The 16,923-nt window shown below is 37.5% G+C and overlaps 2 protein-coding genes across 8 annotated transcripts in view; both read right to left on the reverse strand.

The window, feature by feature from the left end:
* Positions 1-6,071, reverse strand: part of PXDNL (peroxidasin like) — a 491,033-nt gene extending 484,962 nt beyond the window's left edge. For all 3 annotated transcript variants that reach the window (XM_032315673.1, XM_032315672.1, XM_032315671.1), the window contains exon 1: positions 4,981-6,071. In XM_032315673.1, the coding sequence (XP_032171564.1) occupies positions 4,981-5,144 (164 nt within the window). In that variant the 5' untranslated portion in view covers positions 5,145-6,071. The remainder of the gene's footprint in view (positions 1-4,980) is intronic.
* A 4,661-nt stretch (positions 6,072-10,732) lies between these two features.
* The window catches only part of PCMTD1 (protein-L-isoaspartate (D-aspartate) O-methyltransferase domain containing 1), a 63,113-nt gene continuing 56,922 nt past the window's right edge, over positions 10,733-16,923 (reverse strand). For 4 of the 5 annotated variants that reach the window (XM_032315443.1, XM_032315444.1, XM_032315445.1 and 1 more), the window contains one exon: positions 10,733-13,594. In XM_032315443.1, the coding sequence (XP_032171334.1) occupies positions 13,227-13,594 (368 nt within the window). In that variant the 3' untranslated portion in view covers positions 10,733-13,226. The remainder of the gene's footprint in view (positions 13,595-16,923) is intronic. The other variant, XM_032315447.1, reaches the window with a different exon arrangement.

The following is a 16,923-nucleotide window of genomic DNA, read 5'->3' on the forward strand; positions in this document are numbered from 1 at the left end:
ACTTTACAAACCCAGCTGACCGTCCTGGCTCTTGCTTACATATGTGTTCCCTTGACTGTTGGGCTTTCCAGAGTTCTAGTCTATGCAGACTTTTCTTATTCCACAAGGGCCTCCTTGGAAATCACATTTCCTCCCTTCAGCTGAATTAATGCACACTCTTACCCCAGTGATTTCAAAATTGCATCCCTTTCCTCCCAAGCTTACTATACTCCTGAACCCCTATCCTCTCCACCCATTGCCCAAGTAACACTCAACAGATTTTCTCTGTCCTTCAGAGTTTTTCCCTCTTTGTTACTTATTTTCACTATCGACATTACCCTATCAAGTTGACAAAACAGGACATTCACCATCCTTTCTTACTCTCTAAATGTCCTTCTTACATCAGACCTGTACTGTTATTAAACTTTTTTATATATATGCACTAGCTCTCTAACTGAACAAGGACCTCAGCTTTGTGGCCTTATAACTATTCCCCCCAAAGCTGTTATTGTGCAATGCTTCCCTTAATCTCCCTTATAGAATCTATAATAGGGATTGACATGCAGGGTTCGGTAGAGAAAACACCATTCTCTTCCACTAATTAAATCAGCATATATCATCTAAGTACAGGCTATTACTGTAGGATATCCTGAGTTGAGATTGCTTGGATTCTGGCATCACTACACAATTATTCATCCCTATTTTGCCTATGAGGATACTGAGATGCAGAGATGGGGTTGCTAACACTTCCCTGGTGGAGGCCAAGTTCTGAAATCTGGAAAAGCAACCCTAATTCTTGCAATCTGGCTTCTATTCCTATCAGACAAAGCTGCTTTCGCTGTCATCTCCACCATCCAACTGTAAGGTTGTCTTTCAGTGTCCAAGCTCCACTCTGCCGTACCTCGGTCACACCCCTCTGGGAAACATCCTACTGCTTTCCCTGTGTTGGCCAGTTCACTTTCTCCCCTTTGGTCGTGTGTTCCTGTCCCACGGCTCCACCCTAAACCCTCCTTAGTGCTTCAAAAAGGGGAGTGCTCAGCATCACAGATCTACATCTCCTGGTCCCCGTAACTACCTGCTGGGTTTCTTGAACTATTTGTCCACGGGAGACCCCCAAATTAGTATGTCCAGATAGGATTCATTTACCCCCTAAACGAATTCTCCTGTAGGTTGGTTTGACTCCCAGGTATCAGAGGTGAGTCACAGCCCAGACTGCAATGCACAGCTGGTAGATTTTATCCCTCCACACCCCTGGCCCTGCTCTCTCCTCACTGTTTCTCCATCCAAGATCCTCACATGGGCTCCATGAACACTCATCCTACCTTCTAGAACAGCCTCTTCCAGCTCCTGAGGACCAACCTGTCCTGAGTCATTAGGGTAGTGAGGCTGCATCGTGTTAGGCCCCCAAGACTGGGCATTTGCTGAAGTAGTGTACCCTGACTTATTAACTAGGCAATGAAATAGGAAATGCATTTCAACTTTTAGTTCCATTTCTCTCCCCAACTGGTCAATTAACTGGGGTAGGTTTGAATTCAGACATAGTTCTGCCAGTTCCCTCACGCTTCCCTTCAACCATGCCAAATGGGAAAGTGTCAAGGGAGCCCGGGCCTGCTCACGACTAAGTGATAACTCAAAGCCAGCAAGTTATGTCAGTTGCAAAAAAGTTATGAAAAATTCTGTTTCAAAGGTCAAAGTAACCTCTGAGGGTTAAACTTAAGAAAAAAAAATCTAATTGTCTGATTTGATTGGAAACTGGAAAGAGCTGAAGAAATTCTATTTTCTTCTTGAACAACATGACATTTTTATCAGCTGGATAAATGTTTTCATGACTGAACTTGTCATTTTCCCATTTGCCACCCAGCCTTCCTCCCAAGGTTGGTATATTTGGAGGGCAAAGTAAGCTTTGTACATAAAGGAAATACCCTAATTAAATAGTTAAAACTTCACTCTCTACATATTTGTAAATTTAAAACGGCGCAAAATTTAAATTTAGGGGAAAATTTAAAAATTGGGAGAATTCTCAATCACTTTTTACATCTTTTCTGGTGGAATTGAGATGGTTTTTAGAGCCTGTTTAATCACAGTCCCTGAGTTCAACCAAGGCTCAGTTTTTCACTCCTGGGAATTCTAAGAACATCACATTTCTTAACTGGCAGCTGAGATTCTGGAGGTACAACCTAATGACCTGGGGCTAAATGAAAATCAACAAAAGCTACACAGGGCTTCTGATTATTGGACAGGTTCCTTGAAGTTCATTACTAGAAATTTTTTGTTTGCTAATCCAAATTCTGAAAGATTTGCTTTACTAAAACAGAGAGCATGAAGACTGGGAGTTCCTAAAAGGCAGCAGCCTATTTGGTAAATGACCCAATGATATCTTTATAGATGGAATTAAAGATTGGGAGGAGTAGTTTTTTTCATTTTGCTAAACTTGAAACACCAACCATAATCAATCATAAGTATAGTGAAGTTTCCTTACGTATGGTTGAGAAAAGTATTTTCTGTATTAAAGTTAAAATTTTAAAAACATGTAAAGACAAACTCAAGATAGCTATACTACTACTAATTAACATTTACTAAGCACTTTGGCTATGTTTATTTACATTGTTTCCATAGTTATGATGACAACACATATATATCTAAGTATGGTTTAACAAAAACTCTTGATGCTGCTGTTGGGGAGAAATTGGGCCAGGCCCCATTTGCCTTAGCTTCCAAAGGCTGGGTTTTTTCTTTTCCAGAATTCTTATTTTAATGCAATTAGCAGTGTATCTTCATGATTGCTTGCTTGAAAAAGTAATCCTATGTCAAAGATTTGAAGCCCAAAAGAAGTAGACTGCACCAACTTTTATAAGCTTTACATCTATTTCTTGACCTTTATACTATTTCTCTAATAGAGATCACAAATGGAAGGTCCTGGGATAAAAGTAACCTACAAATATGTGTGGCTGGGCCTGTGTGCTCTTGCCTTTCACATTAAAAAAAAAAAAAAAAAAAAATTGATCCTCTAAGATTTAAAAGTTAGGGAATTTCATTTTTTACTTTCATATCTTCTTGAAAAATACAGCAAGCTCGTTAACAATAGGCCCAAATTCCCACGGGGCAGCAATGAGCTCAGGGGCTGGCCGGCCCTTGCTGCTGGCTCACCACTTCCTCCTCACGGTCCCCAGAGACCCAAGCTGAGGTTGGTTGCAGTCCATCACACTACTCATAAAGTGGTTTGTCCTCACCCACCCACTTCCTTCACATTACTTTACCAGCCAACTTCTGGGGTATTTGAGTTTGCAGCTCAAATTATATCCTTAACTGTAAACATAATAGCGAACGCTTCTACTGCTAAGTAGGGACAGATGCTATTTTAAGTATTTAACATGCATTAACTCATTTAATCTTCAGAATAACCCTAGATGATGAATACTATTAGCATCTCCATTTTATGGAAAAGGAAACAGACATCATGAAGCTGGGAACTCACCCAGGCAACACACATTTCATCTGTAGGGGTATCGGCAGGCCCAGTCTGGAAACTGAGAACCTAACCATTAGGACTTATTTCCACATGTAGTGGAAGGCTCTTCACAAGTACATCAATAGTGTCCATTCAGTTCTGTCCAATGTGTCTCAAAAAAGGTGTCTAATGAGTGCTAATTTCTTCTTCAAAACACCTAAACATCAAAATTTTAGGTCCAGATTGGAGCTTAAGTAGCTTTTTATTTTAAGTCTGTGGCATGTAATTAGACAAGCTGCCCCTTCTGTAAGGCTGTTACTCTGTCAGAAACTGCTACTCCAATATGATACAGGGACGGCTATAATGCCAAAGGCCTCTCTGGTGCTGTGCGGATTGTGGAGCAATCCCAGTTTCAAGAACCTGTCTCACTCCTTTTTAGAGTTAGACTTATTTTGGTATTTGCAAACATATGAAATAAGCAAAATGCTTAGTAAAAATTACCATAAATATGTATGGCAAATATCGATCTTATTCTAAACAAGTACCAACCACTAACTTCAACTTTTCATTACCAAGCTAAATTCCTCATTTCATGATGATAACCAAAAAAACAACAGTGCTGATCTTATCTCACATCTCAAAATCCCAGGAATGTTAAGCTATTTCACTCTGCTCAAGAATGGACTTGGAACTGTGAAAGTTCTCTTCCATGGACATGACATAATCTGCAAAAACTTCACCACAGAGAGGTGAACCCTTCAAATCAGTATGTCCTTTCAGTGTTTTGCCTTGTTTTGATCTAAGACTTAAAAATGATAATAAACAATTCACACTTCACACACACTAATTTAATCCAAATGTTAACTCAATAATACAGGTTTATTATCCCCCACCTTACTATAAGGATTTGAACCAAGGCCCATCTTATACTTGTACCATGGTTTATTCTACTATCCCACTACCAGCCCATAATGCCTCCTAGATGCTGATTAAGTCACTGCTCCAGAAGGCTTCTAAGTACCCAGTGCTCTACTGGACAGTGTCTGCTCTGGAAAACCAACAGTCCTTCAAGGGCCCGAGGTTGACAGGATCACCACCTGAGAGGCACACGCAATACAAAGCCCAATAATGAACATAAGAAATGCAAATCGCCAGCACATAATCAGTTGGAAGCACACTCCGAAGCTGAATTAGTTCTTTTCAAATGGGACAGACACACGCTGACCCAATTAGGAGTCCAAAGGATTTTGGAAAGGATGAAAGGAATAATCTGAGACTCTATGCAGGACTACTCTTAAGATAGAGTTGTGAATTCTTAGTAAGTTCTGGAAGATGCTGGAAAATACAACTGCACCTCGTGCAAACATTTATTTCAACACATCATCGCTCCCATTTTCTAGTCTAACAAAGCAGGACCATTAATTCGTTTGAAACGTGAAAACCCTCTTCCAGTTACACAGCAGGGACCGCATCAGGAATTTAGGTGAAAAGCAGTGCTCAGTCTCAGTAGAGGACAATGGGAAAGTGCTGAACGGGCATGTCTGGCAACTTACAGAACTGTGGTCTGATGCGGCACCTGAGGAACGTGATCCAGCATCAAGTGCACACAGCGAACGGTGCTCTTCAAGCAAAGGCACCGGCTAGGGCAGGGCAGCACTGGCAGGCACCAAACGACCAGGAGAAAGCAAGCGGTCCAGCAGGAGAGTCTGGACTCCATCGCTCCATTCGCTGCTGGAAGCCAAGAAGCAGGAGCAGCAGCCGCGGTGGTGGCGACGGAAGCGGCGGCGGCGGCTGCGGTGCGGGACGTGCCGTGCGGTGCGGGGCCGCCTTGGGAGCCCCGGCTAGGCGCTGCTCCTGGGGGGAAACTCAGCCTCCGACCAATCCAGGAGCAGGGAGATCACATTACAGGGCTTAGGGCACCCGCCGCCTCAAGGGGGCGCAGGACTCGGGACGCGGAGAAGCTAGTCCGCGCAAAGGCCATTTCAGGAAACAAACGCCCTCTATTCCGGCAGCATAATGCAAATACAAACTTTTCCAAAGTTGCTTCCATTTTACATGTTATGTAAGCGCTAGCCTCTTAGCCCCTAGCTGTCCTTTTTTCTCCCCCGGCTGTCCTTCTGAAGCGCAAGCTGATTACTTATTGAATCGATGGAGAACAGCTTTTCTTTTTAGGCAGCAGTTATTACCAAATCCTAAAGGGCAGAGCTCTAATTAGTTGATCTGGGCTCACATTTTCCTTCCCGGCTCCAAAGCATGCTTTCAAAAAATGGTTTCCTTTCTTCCTATATATTCTACACCTCAAACCCAAAGCATTTCACTCACGAAGATTCAAACAAGCTACTTCGATTTCTTCCTTTAGTATTTAAAGCTGTTATGTCTACATCATGAACTACTACACCACCATGCAGAGAAGACAAACTGATAGACAAACGTATGTGTAAAATAGAACAAGGTCGAGCCACCGCTGGGCTCAGTGGCAGCACCAATGGCTGAAGACACATTCTCTACCAGGTTTAATTAGCCACGGGTCACTGAGTTGAGTGGCCCGGAGGACACTGGCAAAGACAGACTTCAATAAATATGCTTTAAACGAGTTTTTTGGTTACTCTAAGCAGGTGTTTAGAAAAGGTTTATGGTTTTATCCTTAAAGACTAAATTTTCAAACAAATCTTATCCCTAGGGCGCCTGGGTGGCTCAGTGGGTTAAGCTGCTGCCTTCGGCTCAGGTCATGATCTCAGGGTCCTGGGATCGAGGCCCGCATCGGGCTCTCTGCTCAGCAGGGAGCCTGCTTCCCTCCCTCTCTCTCTGCCTGCCTCTCCATCTACTTGTGATTTCTCTCTGTCAAATAAATAAATAAATAAAATCTTTAAAAAAAAAATCTTATCCCTAAACTAGAACTTTAAAAAATGTAAAAGTGATAGAAAAACAAATTAAAATTTGGGATGGTACAATCTAGGCAACTCCCAGATGACCAGAATGGGAGACAGATCTAATGACTACAGATCTAGTTTTGTCAAAGCTTATCAACCTTATAAGGAAAAATAAATTCATTTTCCTTCTTTCCAGTAATTTTTCAGCCCTCTTACATTCTACAGTGGGTGAATACTGCCCTCTTTTGGCAAAATGTTCAAACTTAAATATGTTGGGTTTTATTAATTAAAATGCACAGATCACAACAAAAAATACTATGAAGAATAATTTTAAAATAAACCAAGTATGCTTGACAATTATTCATGTTTACTTTATTGTCTAAATATCAAAATAAACTTTAAAAAAAAGCTAATCTCTTCTTTTCAATTCCATGCCTTACAATTACTGTTTCTGCCAATGCTTGTGACTTGGATGGACAAGGCACACAAGTTTGTGCATTGCTTTCAGTTCAAAATGTATTAGCTTGTATTCATACAGTATTTTCTAGGAGAGACAACACACTCTCTACTGAGAAACCTAAGCTCCAATAAATGAGAAAATGCTACTGATTACCTCCTGTGAATACAAAGTTAAGAATTATAAGGAAGGCAGAGAACCACATGAGTGACACAGCTACTATAGACTGTAGATTCTTTCCTTGAATGCCTCAGGACAACTTTCCTGCAGAAAAGTATTATTATATATGTTAAGTATTATAAACATTTTAAAAAATGCATCAAGGTGCTAAGTTAAACATGTACATAAGAGTCCAAAACTGAAGAAAAAATGAGAACCTGGCAATGTAAGTAAACACTGAAGGCTGGTTCAGCTTGCTTAACCAAGTATCAGGGTTACAGGAGGGAGAAAAAAAAAGCCTTTTCCTAAGTGGAGGGTCTTAACTGGAAAACCTGAATTTTCCTCAAGTTCATTAAGGATGAACTAGAAATCCACTTTACCTTGTCCCCGTCCACCCAGAGAACACAAGAAAAACTGCCTGTTTCAAACTTGCTATGAAAAGGAAGGGAATAAAAAATCTCCCTGGAGATGTAGTATCCCCAAATTAGCTTTTAAAGTAAAAATTTAAAAAGATACACTAGGCGACCAGCACCCCCCCCCCCCCGCCCAATGCTATAGGAGTATCAAACCAAATGGATTTTGAAGTAAAGGATAGATACAAATAGGTGTCCTACATAATCTTAAAGGTTTAAATCACCAGACAGACATAAGAAACCTAGAGTGTAGCATCATTGCATCAAAATACACAAAGGAAAAACTGGAAGAACTACAATGAACTGACATTCTATCATCAAAGTGAGAGATTTTGCTGAAAATCACAAGAGCATACAAAAAAATGTTTAAAAGTATTAGATTCAAATACAATAAAAAATTTGATTCAAATTACATTTACAGAATACTATACTGAAGAACAGAATATTCTTTCAAAGCACACCAAGCCATTTATTAAAAATGATTGTATCCGGGCAATAAAACAAGAAATAAGGTTCCTGTTCACCACTTCCACTGAACACCCTACTGGAGGTCCCAACCAACATATCTGACCAAAAACAAAAACAAAATGAACAAAAACAAACACAAACAAACCCAAAGGAAAAAAAAAAAAAACATCTTTAGAAAGATGATTTGGTTGTCTATGTAGAAAATTTAGAGCAATCACAAGACAGTGGGATTTAAGTAATATATATCAATAATGGAGCAAAGTGTGATTTTAACAAATAATACAACAGCACTGAAAAAATGTAAAATATCTACACATAAATTCAAAAGATGCTTCAAACAAAATTGCCTACCTTTATTAAGACATTTAATAAGATCTAAATAAAAAAGAGAAGTACCCTATTCATGGATTGGAGGACACTGCATCATATAAACATGTTCTCACACAAGTTGATCTATAAACTCAGTAATTCCAAGTGAAATCCCAAGAGGACTGTGTATAAGAAGTCTGAGAAACTGATTCTAAAATGTGTTTCAAAGTCAAATGGTCCAAGAATAGCCAAGAAGGGACGCCTGGGTGGCTCAGTTGGTTAAGCAGCTGCCTTCGGCTCAGGTCATGATCCCAGCGTCCTGGGATCGAGTCCCACATCGGGCTCCTTGCTCCGCAGGGAGCCTGCTTCTCCCTCTGCCTCTGCCTGCCACTCTGTCTGCCTGTGCTCGCTCTCACTCTCTCTCTCTCTGACAAATAAATAAATAAAATCTTAAAAAAAAAAAAAAAAAGCCAAGAAATTCCTGAAATTTAAATTGAAAGGACTTATTTACTAGATCAAGAGTTATTATAAATCTATAGTAAATAAGACTGTGTAGTTTTAGCACAGGAATCCATAAACTAACAAAATAGAAAAGAAAACCTAGACACAAAGCAAAAAGATACATAAATTTATGACAGTTAATACTGCAGATCAGAGGAAGAAAGTGAGACTTTTCAAAAAATGGTGTTGAAACAGTTGATCAACAAGGTAAGAAAAAAGAAATTATTATGAGGGTGGTGGGGTTATGGACATTGGGGAGCGTATGTGCTATGGTGAGTGCTGTCAAGTGTGTAAACCTGGCGATTCACAGACCTGTACCCCTGGGGCTAATAATACATTATATGCTAATTTTAAAAAATTTAAAAATCAATAAAAATAATTAATATTATTTAATAAAATATTTAATTAAATATTAATTAATAATTAATAAAATTAATTTTAAAAATTAATTAAAAAGAAAGTATTAAAAAGAAAGTATTATTTCTCATTTTACTCAAAGATCAATAGCAAGTGTACTACAGACTTAAATGTGAATGACAAAAATCACAGAACTTTTGTAAGAAAATATAGGCTAATATTTTCATATTATTTTTCAAAATATATTTTCAATATATTTTCATATTCATCTTCACACAACTGAGGTTGTGTGAAGATGAATCTAACAATTAAAATTGAAAAATCTAATTCAAGAAAGACACTACAAACAGAATGAGAACAGAAACCACAAACTAATGAAAGATTTTGCAATACACATAACTGACAATTGGTTAATAGCCAGGCTACGAAAGGAACCCTACAAGTCAATTTCTTTAAAAGAAACTAAGGAATAAAACATTTTCAAAAGAGTCTACTGGGAACTTTACAGAAAGGAAACTTAAAACCAAAAAAACACTCAAAAAGGTATAAAACCCCCTTAATAAGTAACAAAGCCCTTCTAACACTTCATACTACTAAATAGGCAAAATCACTATTAAATATAGGTTAGGTTAAACAGTAACTGGAACGTTTAAACTCTGTAGGAAGAAACACACTGTTAACACCATGTTGGGAAATAAATTTGCACCACCCGTGAAAGTGAATATAAACATATTCTATGATCTAGGAATTCTACACCTAGATGCACAGTCTATGAAGAGTCTTGCACACATACAGTCACAAGACATGTTTAAGAATGTTGACAAGCAAAGTATCTGATGTAACAACAATGTCCATCAACAGTATAATGATTAATTAAACTGAGTCATGGATACAACGTAACTATTTACAACACAGAGCAATCTCAGAAAAGGCAACATGAAGTGAAAAAATAACCTGCAGAATACACAGAGTATGATTCCATTAATATAAAGTTAAGTATGTATGAAGCCAAGTGATATATTCTTGAGAGATACAAACATATGTGCTAAAGCTACAGCAAAAGGCAAGGTTATGATAAACACAAAAGGAAGACCCCAGAGAAGAATTAAGAGGAGATTAGGAAGGGGAACACAAGTCATGGTAATGCCAGTAGTCAAAGCTAGCTGTAGGTACACACATGTACTTACAGGTACACTGAATTACTTATTCCTTGGGTTTTGCATGTATCTTCTAAATATTCTTCATATCTACTGAATACAAAAATAAATTTTTAAAAAAATCTATACTGTCTTCAGAAGTGTCAACAGTCAAAAGGAAATGAGATGTCTGAATACAGACAACTACATACAATACTTCAAGCATATAGTCATAGATGCATTAGGATTTTCTAAATTAAAAAGAAAAAAAGCCAGGCCACTGGAGAACAAAGTTTAATTAATATGCAACTGTTTATTTAAAATAGTTTTCCAAGACCTTCCCATGATTTCAGGCTTTGCACTTCATTTGTATCCTCTCAAACAGCTAGAAATCAACATTTAACATTTTTTGTATTTTAACCATTATGTATGCTATTTTAATGACATTTTTTTCTTTACTAAAACTAGAACCTAATGTGTCAACCAATATGAGGTATAGATTTAATAAATCTTCTTGGTAGTAGTGGTGCTGCTAAAGCTTTCTTGGATTTATCAGATGCTGGAAACTACTTCAAGCCATTTCCATCTAGCTGTCTGTCTTAGGAAAATCATGCTATCTCCCTAAGCCTACTTTCTTTCCGTAAAATTAAAAAAAAAAAAAACCCCAAAACTCAAAAAAACCTAGATTAGATTATTTCTATCATTTTATCTGGCTGCTAAAATCCCATGAATATATTCTTCATCAATTTCAATTTTATCTAACTTTTATTTGCTACTTCTTTGCCTAAAAAAGCATAATTAACCATATTCAAATAACCGTAAATTCATTAAAAAATAAACACAAACCCAAAATATTCTTAATCATTCTAATATATTCCCACTAATAGATAAAAGGGCTTTTCACTTGAATTTTCATTTTTTATTTCTATTTCATTTAAATTCAAAAATAAAGTCACAATTGTAAAATGAATGCATTTAAAAACACAAAAGATACATTTCAATGACAAAAAAACATAATGATCATGAAAATCTACTGTACACTTTGCTAAGGTCAACAGAGTAAGGGACCATATGAATAAGTCAATCTTCAAAATATATCCTCAACAAAACTCTTTTGAATAGTATAATCATCACTTAAGAATTATTTACGTTTACATAACTGGACACTAGCTCCAAAACCAACAAAGTGTGCAGAGGGTGGCAAGGGGAAGGGAGCTAGATAAAAATATGTGGGCACTGGGAACTTGGTATTAAACCTCTAAAACACTTAATTTAAAATAAAATGAACATTCCTAACAGATGACAATCGTGTAAAACTGTTTTTTTTTTTTTTCCTTGACAGAAATGAGATGGGACATTTCTTAACAGTAACAGCTTAGTAATCATCTAAAAAAAAATTGTGGAGATACACGCAACTCCAAACCCTAACCCCTAACCCCAGGCACTGGTATAAAACAAATACCTTCCATGAAATTATCCTTCCTATTACTAAAATATCCTTATTTATTCATAACTTAGAATATTTCAAACACTTGTTTTAAAAATGTAGAATTACCCGAGATGTTTGAAACCATCTGTATATTATTAATAGTTAATCTTTCAAGAGATAACAATCCTTTATTATATACATCAATTGGGTTTCCTTAAACATATCTGATCAACTACTACAATACTGATGCTGTTGGTAGTGTTACTCTCAAATTTTTCCTTTTCAAAAATACATAATCCATGTGACACTAAGTAGTAAATATGTTACACTGTATACTTTCTTAACAAGGAATGACTGTTTTCAGGTCCTAGTAGGAAGAAAAGAAACCAACAATGGCATTTACTACCTGTTTTATCCCCGATAAAGCTGTAACTAATAGTCAAATGATGGATAGTTTAAGTATGTAATACGAAGAAAAAAGTGAAAATCATTATAATTTTACCAAAAAAAAAAAAAAAACCCAAGAAAAAAAAACAGAAAAAACAACCCCACAAACACCATGATAACTTAAATGAGCATAACATAGGTCCCAAAGATTATACTATGATTCTGAACACAATTTTCAAAGCAAAATCTACATACAATTCCTGTGAATATCCCATACACTACACAAAGATGAATTTCAAAGCATATGTAGGCTAGATCAGTTCCAACTTGTCAAAGACAAATATTTAAATGGTTCTTTTGGCTAAAGTGCACCTGCTGACCAAATCTGCTCTGGTCCTGCCTCTGAGTACAACTCAGAAAGAGGCTGTTACCCATGTTTACTCCCTACCTGTCTGTGCTGTCAACAGTCATTCAGAACAATGGATATTCTTTTTTAAAACAAATACTTTATACACTGAATAAGAGGAAAACCAATCCTAAATGTACTATCTTCTGAAACTCCAGCAAATAAGATAACCCCATTATTTTTAAATACTGAAAATGTAAAGGGACCACACACAAATTAAGAACTGTATTAGGTATATACTTTTTATTTAATACTCACTTGATGTGCTCTTAAAATCTCTATGAGAGAAGCAGATCATTTCCCGTGTCTTTTGGCAATAGATTCAAAAGCAAAAGTAGCAGTGCTGTTGAATTCCATGAAACTTCTTTTTTAAAGCTAAATTATTCAATATTTGTATTGTTATTGCACTCATATATTGCCCGGAATACTATAGCAACTCAGCAATAGTGACTGCAACAAAGTAAGGTAAGTGGTTCTACACAGCATTTGATTTTCTAATTAGGTAAGAAAGTTTTCATACAGGAAATGCAAACAACTACAATTCAAAAATCAGTATATGCTTAACAATTATTTAGCCTTATACAAAATTAAATGTAAGCCTAACCACTAGAAATCTGTAAAGAATCAGAAAAGGACTTACAGTACACAAATCTTGAGTATTGTTGCATTCCATTCTTAAAGTCACTCTGAGTTAAAACAGCATTTTCCAAGATTTAAAGAAAAATATATTTTATAAAAGGGATTCTCTTTAATTACTGAATACATCATTTTTTTATTACTAAGACAGAAACAAGTTATACTTTTTCCACTATAGTTTGCTCTGATGAAAGAATTTTAACTCCTAACAAATGCTACATTTTCAAGACTAAAGGAATAATCAGTAGGTATTCTTTCTTCTTGATCTAAGTTATTTTTCTCTAAAATATGTCAAGTAAGCCTTTAAAGATTCAGGTAGGGGTAGTTTCATGATTTTTTCTCTCAGTAAATTCTGAGGCGGCTCCTCGGGCTTCAGGGCTTCACCATGATCTTTCTCTTCCTCTTCTTTGTTATCTTCTTCCATTTTTTCATCCTCTTCACTGTCTAGAGGCTGAGGAATAAGCTGGTTACCCACAAATACGTAGGTATTAATTCTCTGTTTAACCCTCTTTCTTTTCCTTTTTGGTGGAGCCCTCTGAGGAATCCCCTTGGCCTGCATCTCATCATTTATGAAATTTCTAAGTGTACGTCGAATATAAATACGAGCCAAGTCCTGGAGATTCCTGACAGCACAGGGGGCTAAAAAAAAAAGACAAAAAAATAAAAAATAAAAAATAAAAATAAAACACACACACACAAAAAAAAACATTAAAAAAGTAAAACATAATATCTTGTTCATTCCCTCACAGAACAAAACAAGTATTTCTTAGCTACTCTGACTTCCATCTAACAAAGACTTCAAGATGCCTACTATTTGCCAAGCCACCATTCTAAATTCTGTGGCTACTGGGGTGCCTGGGTGGCTTAGTGGGTTAAAGCCTCTGCCTTCAGCTCAGGTCATGATCCCAGGGTCCTGGGATCGAGGCCCGCATCGAGCTCTCTGCTCAGCAGGGAGCCTGCTTCCTCCTCTCTCTCTGCTTGCCTCTCTGCCTATTTGTGATCTCTGTCTGTCAAATAAATAAAAATAAAAATAAAAAAATCTTTAAATTCTGTGGATACTGGAAAGGTTTCTGTGCACAGATAATGTATGTCCCTATATATGCATAAAAATTCTTTGAGAGAATAAGTTAAGAACTTAGAAATAGGCTACATGAGAATGAAGTACTTAGGGAACAAGAATAAAAGAGACATCTTATACTATACCTTTCTTATACTTTTTGATGTTGAAAATCATATAAGAACAATTGATTCCAAAAACTCAAATAAAGGCAACATTTGAACAGCTCCTTCAGTCTGAGCTTTAAAGCTATTACTCATACACACACACACACACACACACACATACACACACACACACACACACAGAATTTTTCTCTGTAATTCGGTAAGTAGAACTGGTTCATAGGTGAAAGGCCACCAGAAATCATGCTGTAAATAATTTAATAACCCCAAAACACATCACAGATTTCCTTAAGTTACTGATGTTTACTTTTATCAAACACATCACAGTTGGAACCTATCCTGTCTTTTCACTCCCATTTCCCACAGACCTATAAATGCATAAGCCCTAGAACACATACTCTTCTTTGTAACCTGTTCTAATACTTTATATATACAGAAATTAACTCTAGTCTCACAAAGTTTCCAGCCCTGTAGAAATAAAACTATCATCAAGTATCCTCAAATGCCCAAACAAAATAGGACATAACCCTCTTCCAGTTAAACAGCATTAAAAAATCTTCACCTTTGGGGCGCCTGGGTGGCTCAATGGTTTAAGCCTCTGCCTTCAGCTCAGGTCATGATCTCAGGATCCTGAGATCGAGCCCCGCGTCAGGCTCTCTGCTCAGTGGGGAGCCTGCTTCCCCTTCTCTCTCTGCCTGCCTCTCTGCCTACTTGTGATCTCTCTCTATCAAATAAATAAATAAAAATCTTAAAAAAAAATCTTCACCATTTAGCTTTATTTCTTCACTTTTGGTACTCTTTTCTGGATACTTCCCTTGCACACTTTTTTGTTTTACCTATGAAATCCTGCCTTCCTTAGGAACTCTCTGGTGGTGGTATCTCTATACCACCAGACTATAAAAGCTCCAGGAGTAAGGGGCCACACAGCATTTCCTCTCTGTCCTCCCCACAGGGCCCTGTACACTCTAGGCTTGCACAGTACATCACCCTGTCCAAGGCTCAGAGTCCTTCCTGTATTCTGAACAACAGAATCCCAAACACAAGCAGCTGAATCATGCCTCCGAGACTCAGGAGCGAAGTTAGGGCTGGAGGCAGAAATCTGGGAGCCGTCAGCCTCTCCTTGAGCACCTAAGAGGGAATGTAGACAGAGAATAAAGGCCTATGCCTGAGGAAAGCTCTGAAAAAGCAGGGCAAGCTAGTAGAAAATAAATCCATAAAAGAGTTTTGGGAGGGGCGCCTGGGTGGCACAGTAGGTTAAAGCCTCTGTCTTCGGCTCAGGTCATGATCCCAGGGTCCTGGGATCGAGTCCCACGTCTGGCTCTCTGCTCAGTGGGGAGCCTGCTTCCTCCTCTCTCTGTGCCTGCCTCTCTGCCTACTTGTGATGGCTCTCTGTCAAATAAATAAATAAATAAAATCTTTAAAAAAAAACGTTTAGGAATTATTAAAGAACTAAGAAATAGAGCTGTAATTAGTCTTTTTGCCTGGTCTTTATTCTTGAACCTCTTAAATTTTTTGTCCTCTCTTTTCAGACCTTAATTATGTTCCTCCTCTGCCAACACTATCATTCCAAGGACACTGTTAGAATGATGAATCTTACAATCTTTCAATCCTAAACTGTCAGAATACCTGAACTTCATAAAGAATAAACCAGATCCACAATGGAAAAGATTCAGACTTTTCTTAAGTCCTAAAATAGTATCCACATGAGCTGCATTTAAGTTTTTCTGAATGAAACAAAAACTTCTCGATAATTCTCAGCCCTAGATATTCAAAAGTCTCCCATTATTTTCTATTCTTTAACACTTCCTTGTTTCTAATGCTTCCAGTCATGAGATAAGGATTTAATGGACTAGATCGCAAATACTAACTGCTATTAAAATTTTATTTTGAATTAAAAGCTTTCACTTCAAAATTATAATTAAGTTTATCTCTAACACACACACACACGCACACACACACAAACACACACACATAAGCTCTATTTGTTTCCCAAAAGTTTCTCTGAACAGAAAGGAACCCAGCAGTCAGCACTTTCACTTTTGTTTATTAACAGAGATTAAAAAGGCATTATATTTAGGTCAAACTCACAAAAGTGATAAATTGGGGCCATTTTTTAGCCTACAAAAACAGAAACTATTCCATATAACTCAAGGTAGTTTAGTGCCACAATTTCTGAAGTTTCTTTTATCCCTTGTGATTTTGTAACAAGAAATGCACATTTGGCTTCCCAATTCCTGACACAGAACTCTAAAAACACTTGGAATTTGTAAGTGATAACCAATCACACCTGAGTTTACGTTAATGAGATGACTTGTGGTAAGCTGGGCTCACCAAGGTGACTGAGGATGCTGAGCTGGTTGCCCGGGGAACCAACCATGCACTTGGAGGACTGGGACTTTCACTAGCACCCTCTGGAAGGGGAATAGGGGATGTAGGTTGACTTAATCATAAATGGCCAATGATTTAATCAATCAAACCTCCATAAACAGCATTAACTGAAAGGGTTCAGAGAACTTCTGGGATTCCTCCATGAGTCAATTCCACCTGGTTGTTTCTGTGTCAGATCTTCTGATAATAAACCTGGTATCTAGTAAGTAAACTGTTTTCCTGGGTTATGTAAGCCACTCCAACAAATTATCAAACTCTAGAAAGGGGTCATGGGAGTTTGATTTATAGCCAGGAGATCACAAATACAGATGAAAACCTGTATTTGTGATTGGTGTCTCCAGCTAGAGGAGGAGGGGGGAAGCTTTGTGGGATAGGACCCTTTTAAGCTTTAGGGTCTA

The sequence above is a fragment of the Mustela erminea genome, chromosome 16, assembly GCF_009829155.1.
Source record: "Mustela erminea isolate mMusErm1 chromosome 16, mMusErm1.Pri, whole genome shotgun sequence".
In the NCBI taxonomy this organism is placed as follows: Eukaryota; Metazoa; Chordata; class Mammalia; order Carnivora; family Mustelidae; genus Mustela; species Mustela erminea.